Below are 10,411 nucleotides of genomic sequence, written 5' to 3'. Positions count from 1 at the left end.
GTTGCCATCTCCATTCAAAGTTTCTTTTATCATCTGCAAATTGATGGCATCACAAAATGTTTAAATGGTGGCATCAAGGGTTCAACTGTAATTTTCTTTTTTTTTTAAGTTTTATTTTTATTTTTATTTTTAATAGAGGCCCAACAAACGATAGTTATGAATGTGTAAGGCCGATCAACAAATTAGAATGGGTGAGGACCCAGCCCAACCCAAATCAAAGCTCAAGTGAGGCGAAGTCAGAGAGCTGAGAGCAGCGTGTGTCGGGAGAGAAACAGCAACGATGGGAAGGAAGAAGGGAGTAGCAGAGTTCGAGGAATCGCCGCCCGATGACTTCGATCCATCCAATCCCTACAAGGACCCGGTGGCGATGCTCGAGATGCGGGAGCACATTGTGAGGGAGAAGTGGATCGACATAGAGAAGGCCAAGATTTTGAGGGAGAAGCTCAAATGGTGCTATCGCATCGAAGGCGTCAACCACCTCCAGAAGTGCCGCCACCTCGTTCACCAATATCTTGACGCCACTCGTGGCATTGGCTGGGAGCAAAGGGCAGCGCCCTCCCTCTCTCCATGGTGCTTTTTCTTCCTCTTCCTTTTCCCCAATTTTTGGATGCCGATGGAATTTGAACTGCTTAGAAGGAAAATAACTCATTTTTCTTTGGTTGATTAATTTTGTGTTTAGGTCCTAAGGCGGAGGCAGCTGCGTCTGAGTGAAGGGTTATATTAAGGTATGTGAGATTGTACTACTATCTCGTAATTGTTAGGAAGTATATTTGAGTTGTGATTGTTGATTCTCTATCTGTGAGAATATTATGATGAGAAATTGTTGCATTTTCCAAGCGCAATTGTGGGGTTTTGTTTGCCTGATTTTCTGTGATATCTAGGGCTCAACTTAGAATAAATGAAGGATGATTGTACTTTGTTTCAAGATTGATTAATAGCTATAAATTCTTTCTAGAATCGATTGTGTATAGTGGCAGCAATGACCTGGTTTTAAGTGCTTTTAAAAAATTCTTGACTGCTGGAGAAGTTTTGTTATTGATAAGTAGAAATGGGAAAAGCAATTTGAGCTTAAGAGATTAAGAGTGATAGGGACCTGTAAATGCATGGGAAATTTTATGTGTACATACTACATATGCTTGCCTTCAGTTATGTAAGTGGAATGATTAGTTAGATTTTATATTCTTGCAATTGTCAAGCTAAGAATTTGATGTTGTGTATTTCTAGCAGTTGAGCATTTTTGTTTGTGGGGATAGAGTGTGAAGTAATAATGTTATGGACTTGGCTTTGAGGAAAATCATTGGCTTTTTGTAATGGAAGAATTCCAAATAACGCAAGATAATTTAGCACCCAGCTCTACTTTAGAATCAATACTCAACTAAACTAAACCTTTATCCCAAAAATTTTTTGGGGTCGGCTATATGGATTCTACTTCTCCACTCTAAACGATTTTGGGTTAAATCCTCGAAAATTTGTAATGCTTCTAGGTCATGTTATACTACTCTATTCCAAGTCAGTTTAGGTCTACCCCTTCTTTTCTTTCTATCCTCTAACCCAATGTGCTCTAATTGTCTAACTGGAGCCTCCATATGTCTACGCTACACATGACCAAACTACCTAAATCTCCTTCTCTCAACTTGTCCTCAATTGACATCACTTCTACCTTTTTTCTATTACTCTCATTACAGACTTTATCTAGTCTAGCATGATCACTCATCCACCTTAACATTCTCATCTCCGCAACTGTTATCTTAGACACATATGACTCCTTCATTATCCAACACTCACTACCATATAACATAGTCGGTCGTATGGTTGTACGGTAAAATTTTCCTTTCAACTTATTGAGAATCTTGTGATCACATAAAACTCTTGTGGCACGTCTTCACTTTAACCATCCGACTTTAATCTTATGACTAACATCCTCCTCACGTCCCTCATCTTCTTGAAGGATTGAGCCGAGATATTTAAAGTGATTACTTTGGGACAATACCTCTCTATCCAAACTAATCTCTTCCCTATCATCAGTTCAGCCTTCACTGAACTTGCAATGCATGTATTCTGTATTTGTTCTACTTAACTTAAAGCCCTTTGACTCTAGAGTACTTCTCTTAAACTCTAGCTTTCTATTGACTTTTTCACGTGTCTCATCTATCAGAACTATATAATCCGCAAATATTATGCACCAAGGGATACTCTCCTGTATATGTTTCGTCAATTCATCTACAATTAATGTAAAAAGGTCAGGGCTTACAGCTGAACCTTGGTGTAATCCAACTGAGATAGAAAAATCTCGTGTCCCCTCCCACTGTGCGCACAATAGTAGCTGCTTCTTCATACATATCTTTCAACACTTGTACGTACCTAATAGATACCCTCTTTTGTTCTAACACTCTCCATAAGATATCTCTTGGAATAATATCATAAGCTTTCTCCAAATCGATAAAAATCATGTGTAGATCTTTCTTCACATTTCTGTATTTCTTCATTAAGCTTATAATGAGAAAGATCGCTTCCATAGTTGAACGACCGAACATAAAGCCAAATTGATTGAGAGAGATAGAAGTATCATGACGTAGTCGATGTTCCACAACTCTCTCCCACAATTTCATAGTATGACTCATGAGTTTAATTCACTTATAGTTTGAGAAACTCTGTATGTCTTCCTTATTTTTAAAAATAGGTACTAAAATACTCTTTCTCCATTCACCAGGCATTTTCTTTGAGTTTAGAATCTTATTAAACAATTTAGTTAATCATGCCACTCCCATATCTCCCAAACACTTTCACACTTCAATTGGTATTCTATTGGGTCCAAAGGCTTTACCTACTTTCATTCTCTTAAGTGCTTCCTTTACTGCTGAAGATTTAATCCTTCTAGTATAATTCACATTCTTTTCTCTTACTCTGTAGTCTATATTTACGCTATTACCACTTTGACTATTATTAAAGAAATCATCAAAATAATTTCACCAATATTTTTCCTTTTTTATCCTTAATGCATCTAACTTGATTGAGATCTTGACATTTCTTTTCTCTCTTTCTTGCTAATCTATAAATATTTTTCTCCCCTTCTTTAGTTTCAAGTTTCTCATATAACTTTTCAAAGGCCTACCCTCTTACTTAACTAATTGCCTTTTTTTCCTCTTTTTTTACTATCTTGCACTATTCATACGCCTCATTATTATCACACTTAGGTAATTTCTTATACCATTTTCTCTTTTTCTTCACTGCCTTTTGTACTTCCTCATTCCACCACCATCTCTCTTTTGAGGGTGGTCCATGTCCTATAGACTTTTCAAATACTTTTCTAGCTACTTCTCTAATTTTTGATGCCATCTGTATCCACATACCATTGGCCTCCACATCCAGCTTCCATGTTTCGGACTCGAGAAGTTCATTTTTGAACTTCACTTGCTTTACTTCTTTGAACTCTTACTACTTTGTTCGAGTTACAATATTTCTTCTAGCAATCTTTACTTGTTATTGTAGTAATAAAGGTCGTTATAGTTGCAAATTTTTTTGTCCCTTCTTTATAAATGTTAATGAGGTTAGAAGAGAGAGGATAAAGAGAAATTACATTGGATTTGTTATGTAATGCTTGTTAATTGAAATTATGAGCTACATTTATAACAAATGAAATTGTTTAATACATTTACACTTTATGTGGATGGGGGTATAACTATATAAGAGAGGATAGGAAAGGAAAAGGGAATAGAATAATAATTATTCCCTGTTTGGATGTTTGATGAGGTTAGAAAAGAAAGGATAAAGAGAAATCAGTTGTCCCCTCAAATTCCATTTTGCTTTCTCTTTAAAGTTGATGGAATAAGAGTTGTTTCTTGCTTATGATTGATAACAACTTTTTAATGTGACTACTTAAAATCTTTTCTTATCTTTTCAAACATTCAAACATAAATAATTATTTTAAGGGGTGTTTGATTCAGCTGTTGGATACAATTGATAGTTGATAGGCATCCAAACAGTTGAACCAACCTATTTGGTAAACCTATCAACTATCAGCTATCAACTGTATCTGACAATTAAACCAAACATGTATTTGATCCCTCCTTTTATTTGTTTCTTCTCCTATGAACTAAATACTAGACTTCTGAATCCAATTAAAATTCCCAAACATAGTGTAGATGTTTGGCATCTTTTTCTCACATTTATGTGGAGCCTATTCTTGAATTTAATTGTAGGTTGACTAAAATGAAGATTAAGGCTAATTAAACCTAGTTGCACTAGATAGTTACTCCTAGATCCTTTGTTCAACAACTAATTAGCCAAGTAAATTATTGTGTTAATCTTCTAATATGAGTTGCTTTGAGTACACTTGTCAACTCACATAAGGCACTGGCACCTCATTCATTCAAAGGTGGGTGATCTAATGAGGTGTACACCTTATTGTTAAGGCATGTGCCTTAAGCAAGGTGAGAGGTGCATGCCTACTTACACCTCCACAATAAAAATTTGCAACTTTTTTTTTTTTTTATGAAAAAGCTATTTCATGTAAGCACGCCTCCACAACATTTAACATAGCTTCTAAGAGAATACATTTTTTTTTCTCATAATAATTTTGGTTTTCGTCACGGAATTAAATTGCAGTTGTGGAAATAATGTCATGATAATGACCTATTGCTATGCAATTTTTTTTGAAAAATTTGTAAAATTCATGAAACGAATAGATATTTAAGAATATAAGTAAAATTAAGATGCACAACTAAATAATGAGTATAAAAATATTAAATAAATACATTAAACCAATTATTCGTAGATATCATTAGCATTAATCGTTTTAAAATGTACCCGTTGTAAAATAGGGATGTAGATTGCTTTCCTACATGGCAAATAAACCTGTGATCTTCGCTCAAGAAATGAAAGTTTTGTAAAAAGATAGAATCTAGATTGAAATTTCAGAGACTAAGAAACAAAAGAGGAAACCCCCAGAAACCAGAAACAAAGGACTAAAATGAGGTGCCTGCCCCTTTCTGAACAGAAAAAAAATAATTAAAAAGTTCCCACATGAGTAATGATTGTTACCTTTACTTATTAAGTAACGGGCATAATGGCTATTGTACCCATGGATTTAAATCTCGATTGCGGGTAACAAAAACAAGTCTGTAATGGCCGTATCGCAATGGTAATGGCCTATCCCTATACAATTTTTGCGTCTTGCCTCGCTTGGGCGCACATCTTGCGCCTAGGCTTCGAGACCTTTGGCGCCTTGGTGCACTATGAACCTTTAATAACTATGGGTGTCACTATAATAGGAGGCCAAAAAAACTTGTAAATAATAGTCGTTATATTACGTAACAGCCGTTATTTAAAACCATGGTTGCTCTGGCTCTTTTTTTTATATATATATAATGGGTATAACGGTAATTGGGCCTTTAAAACCTGTAAATTATAACTGTTATGTTACATAACGTTTGTTATTTAAAACCATGGTACTCATAGGGGATTGAGTGAGAGGTAGTTCAGTTAGAACACTGAAAAGGGATTTTGGCAATCATGAGAGAGAGAGAAAGAGAGATTGGAGTGAAAAAGAATAGGGAAGATAGAGTGAGAAACGATAAAGAAGAATATGCAAGCCAAAAAGGAACTGGCTTGGTTGCTGCAGAAACAGTAATGTTTTCTTCTCCTGTAGAAAGCTTGTCTAATCAAAGGCAATTGCCTTCTTTCTTTCATTTTGTTGTTATAATTTGATTTGGCATGCATGAGATCATGGGAAGGTGTCTCAGAAGACAGAATAATGTAGATTTCTAGATAAAATAACTTTTTTTTTTTAAAAAGAAAAGGAAAAAGCTGCAGAATAGAATGTTGCTGAGGCACTCCTAGGTGCATGCCTTTTAAGGTGCAATTTGCCTTATTAAGTTCACTTTCTTTTCAGTGATTAAGGTCCTGCTATGCTTCATGTGCCCTGCACCTAAGGCAAGGGATATCTTTTTGGATGTGATTTGTCAACTCATTCATGACTAAAGCAAAAAGACAAGGGCTCGAGGTCCATCCTTGGAGCAGTCTGATTGTGATGTGAAAACCTTTTGTATCATCCCGCTCAGTTTGAACGCTTGAGATTACCTCTTTATGCATATCACTTAATACCTATCTAGTAATTGTTCGTTTTTTCCAAGTCTCATTATTGAAACTCTCTTTGGACCCTATCACATGCCTTTTCTAAATTGGAAAATACCAAATGAAGGGCTTCCTTTTTTTTTTCCCCCCTCTTTTTCCTCCTTGGTAGTTGGTACTTATTTGTCAACCCTTTTATGAGAAAATAAAATAATATACATAATTTTGATGCATTGGATGAGGAATTGAAGTTTTGTTTGATCATTTGATGAGTTTTGGATCATTTTTTTTTTAAATGCATCTCTAACTTTTTCTTGTAAAAGTATTTTCATTTGGAGGAAGACGGACTTTTTGAAATTCCAGTAACAGTTAGATGACCGTGTGTGAGCAATCCAGTTTCTCAGCCCATTGAAGCCCAATTGGAACACATAACTGAACTGGATAAGTTCAGTTAATACATGACGGTTTGTGCTATAAATTTGGATCGGTCTTGTTAAGAGATATTGGAAAATTGGTTATCTTTGTTAACTGACCAATTCTCTCTCCGAGTTAGACATATGAAGATGTGTTTTAGCTAATTGCAGTGTTATTTCAGCCTTAATGCTATGTTTGTAACTAGGAAGTTTGGAGATGAAGGGGGAAGTGTTTCTATAAAATATAGTATGGAGTGAATAGGAAGTAAATGTATTGTGTTACCTTCTCACTACTTAGATATTTTAACAAGGAAAAGAGACGATAAAAGCAACGCATGTTTTCCATTTTTTGTTAGGTGTAGGAGAAATGAAATGAAAATTTTTAAGTGTAAAATTGGAAAAATATTTTCCATTCTCATCTAAATATTAAGAGAAAAGGTTAAAAGTTAGAAATTGGCAATACAGTCATAAAACTATGGCATCCCAATCTCGTTCTTTACCTTACTCCTTGTTCTTGATGTAGGTGTACAACTTCTGGGTATCATAGAGGATAAGAACTATGAAAATGGATTGTTGATTACCCTTTGATGCAGTATTGGAAGAGGATTATACATAGGAAAACCAAACATTGTATAATTAGGAAGTTTAGATTTTTATTATTTACAAATTTACTTCTCTATTTGAAATTTTTTTTGAATTTTTTTTTTGAATAGGGGGCAATATTGTGGGTATTAACTCTCATGAAAGACTTGAGTAGGGATCCTTTTACAAATGCACCAACAGTAGTTCTGACAGGATACCAATATTTTCTTATTAATCAGTTGATTGAAAAGCAAAATGAAACTTGTGAGGAAGTAAATGTCAGAAGGCACAAAAAATGTGAATTGAAATGCCACTATAGCTTTTAAATGTTGATCTGCAATTGCTAGTTGCTACCATCGGAATTTACTTCTTGATTTGAATTTCCTGTGCCTGTTAGCTCTCATGAATAAAATGCACCATTAATCTTTAAAATAAAGTATGCAATCCAAGATAGTGGACCATATCAATATATCTTATTATAGCCGTAACATAGGTTAGCAAATTGTATCTAACATACTTATGTGTATGTGTTGAGAGGCAGTTTCATTCTGAAGTGATCTATTAGCTAAAATTAGCCCATTGAGCTTTTACAGTTATGTAAAGTACAGAACATTGTCATTTTTATATTAGGAGCTGTCTCATCATTTAGAAATTTTAAATGATTGGATTTTAATGAGAGAGCAATTTGAAATGGTTACTCAACTCTGATGGCATGCTTTCAATATTTATTTTAGTCGAGGGGCCCTTGGAAAGTCTTTAAGACAAAAGTGTGTGGGGAAAAAATAGGAGAGAAGTTGCTACATCAAAATTTAGTTTTATTGTAGGACTGTTACAAGGATTCTAAAATAAAAAACAAATAATTAAAATTTACGCCATTGTATGGTGTGTGGCACAAATGGGATGGCGGGGCTATGCCTAGAAATAAAATAGTATATATGAACTAGACTCTTAATTGAATTGTATCCTATTATTGAGGAGTTAGGCAAGGCGCGATTCTAATTGTTTGGGAGTTTGAATAGGAGTTGATCAGAAAGAAGTTTTCAGAATCAAGAATAATAAGATTCTAAGATTTTCTAAAAGGGAGTTTCACTATTATGTATAATAGAATATTACTTTTCTCTATCCTTTCCTCTGCAGAGGAAATGTTCCACCTGATTTGTTGTACTGTGTGATGAATCATATTTTTTTATTATATTTGTTTTAGTCACTTTCTTCTCATTGTCTTTCTTGTCGTTATAATGTATATGGTTGATGCAGCCATTTTGATGTGAAATGGCTTAATAATTTGTTTGTTAATCATTAATCATAGCAAGGAAATAGCTTATATTAATAAATGTATGTGGTATTGTGGTCATGATTGTGAAATGGATTACTTGGCACCGGCTGGATATAGTACCTTTAATTATAATATATCGATGCACCAGGGTGAGCTTTTACATTGCTTCTTTTTAACTAGAAGATCATGTATTTGAGTCGTGGAAACAATATCTATAAAAATGTAGGGGAAGGTATATGTATAACAGATGATTGCGGAACTGACGTCATTCTTTTTTTATTGTTTATCAATCCATGTGAAAAAAAACTAATTTGCATAATAAAAATAGGTCTCTTTCTTCTTGCAGGTGACGTAATTAGAAGGAGATTTACTCGGAAGTGGGGGGAAGCTTGGGATTTATTAGTTGAACGCATTGCTGTCATTGTGTCTGCTTAATCTGGATTGGTATTATCCAGTGTTTTTTTACTTGTCTTTCCTGCCATGTGCAGAAGCCAGAAATTACTCTGGATCTTATGATCCTTTTGTTTATTGACATCCAAATAACATCAGCGACGTGGACAGGCCCAAGGAATGAAAGAAACTTAGATAATGAAATAAAATTTTTTTTTTTCCTCCTGTCATTGATTGCTTTAGTTTAATTGTGATGGATTATGATTTTGTGACACCTCAAATTACTGATTTGTCGAAGGAGAAAGACATTGGAATTTTTCTATTCTTCTTGCCTTGTCAACATTTGGTTTTAAAAATTAGTTAATTTCGCTATAATGGTATTTCTGGATGTGAATTGATGGGCGGCGCCGCGGTATAAATGGCGGCCTTAAGAAGTCGTTATCCCCTTATCTTCTTCTGGTAAAAGTTGACCTTTTGTTTAACGAGACAATTGTGTTTGAGAATTTGAGCTGGGTGATTTATTATAAAGTTTTTTAAGGTTTTATCATTGTTAATATTTTAATATCTATATTTTAAAAAAATTATTTAATTTTTAAAATTTAATTTCGTCGTGAATCAATTAAGTTGTTCCTTTCATTTTTAATCAATTTGTCATTTAGTTATAATCAGCGTAAGCTAATCGTGATTACATTCATTATGTACTCATAATTTGTATTTTTATATGATTTTTTGTTTATATTTTATATATGATATTATTATAATAGTATTATAAGTATTATATTTAATTATTTAAATTAAAATACTAATTTTAATATTATTTAATTAATTATATAAATAAAAATATTTATCAATATAAGAAATTTTTTTTATTCCATTATATTTTTATGAAAATTTTGTGTTATATTATTAATTCATAATATTAACTTAATTGTCAATTTAAATGTTATATAATAAAAAAATGTAATAATAATTTTTAAAAATATAAATTAGTCAAAATATTTAAAAATTAAAATAAATTAATAATAAAAATAAATTAACTCATTAAATTAAATTCATTTAAATTTTATTATTTTATTTTTTTTAAAAAATAAATTTAATTTACATATATGTTATTAATATATTATTGATTAAAATATATCATGCATTTTAAATTATTTCATAATAATTATATAAGAATATCCTTTAAGTAGTCAATTTTTTTCTTTTCTTATTTGTATCTTCCTCTTATTTTTATTATTTTAAAAATTTAAAAGTATTCTAACTGTACCTTAATAAATAGTATTATAAAAGTATTTTCTTAGAATACTTATTTGACTTCGTTTTGGATTTTTAAATTAAATATGAATATGAATTCTTTTTCAAATATGTTGCTATACTGTAAGTGCAATCCTTTTTTTTTGTATTTTTTTTGAAATAATAATAAACATTATATAAAAGTAATTTTAAAATAGGATTTATAATAAAATTTTAATTTATATTAATTAATATATTTTGTGAATAATATATATTTATAAAGATATTTTTGTAAGTTAAAAGGTTCGCCTCCCATTAATATATATTATTTTTTGCTTTCTTATTTTAATTAGTTATTTTTTGTAAAATTTTATATTTAATTGAAATTAAATATAAATAGATTAATAATTTTAAATTTATATAAATATTAAAATTAATTTAATTAATA

The 10,411-nt window shown here is 32.1% G+C and overlaps 1 protein-coding gene across 3 annotated transcripts; it reads left to right on the top strand.

Moving 5' to 3' along the window:
* The first annotated feature begins 178 nt into the window (after positions 1-178).
* Positions 179-9,052, top strand: LOC131177138 (NADH dehydrogenase [ubiquinone] 1 beta subcomplex subunit 10-A-like). Of its 3 annotated transcripts, none has more exons than XM_058142116.1 (3): positions 179-570; positions 680-725; positions 8,669-9,052. In XM_058142116.1, the coding sequence occupies exons 1-2, from the start codon at positions 281-283 to the stop codon at positions 684-686; spliced, it is 297 nt and encodes a 98-aa protein (XP_057998099.1). In that variant the 5' UTR covers positions 179-280; the 3' UTR covers positions 687-725; positions 8,669-9,052. The 3 variants fall into 3 exon arrangements, with proteins under 3 accessions (XP_057998099.1, XP_057998100.1, XP_057998097.1); XM_058142117.1 differs by lacking the exon at positions 8,669-9,052 and adding an exon at positions 5,891-6,302; XM_058142114.1 differs by having other exon boundaries at positions 180-570; positions 8,687-9,052.
* The last annotated feature ends 1,359 nt before the right edge of the window (positions 9,053-10,411 follow it).

This window comes from Hevea brasiliensis, unplaced genomic scaffold, assembly GCF_030052815.1.
Source record: "Hevea brasiliensis isolate MT/VB/25A 57/8 unplaced genomic scaffold, ASM3005281v1 Scaf339, whole genome shotgun sequence".
Lineage (NCBI taxonomy): Eukaryota > Viridiplantae > Streptophyta > Magnoliopsida > Malpighiales > Euphorbiaceae > Hevea > Hevea brasiliensis.
Note: the sequence above shows the minus strand (reverse complement) of the source record. Positions and strands in the feature narration are given on the sequence as shown.

Bases quoted from the DNA above. Each gene is read 5' to 3' on its own strand.
- LOC131177138 (XM_058142116.1), top strand. From the start codon at position 281: ATGGGAAGGAAGAAGGGAGTAGCAGAGTTCGAGGAATCGCCGCCCGAT.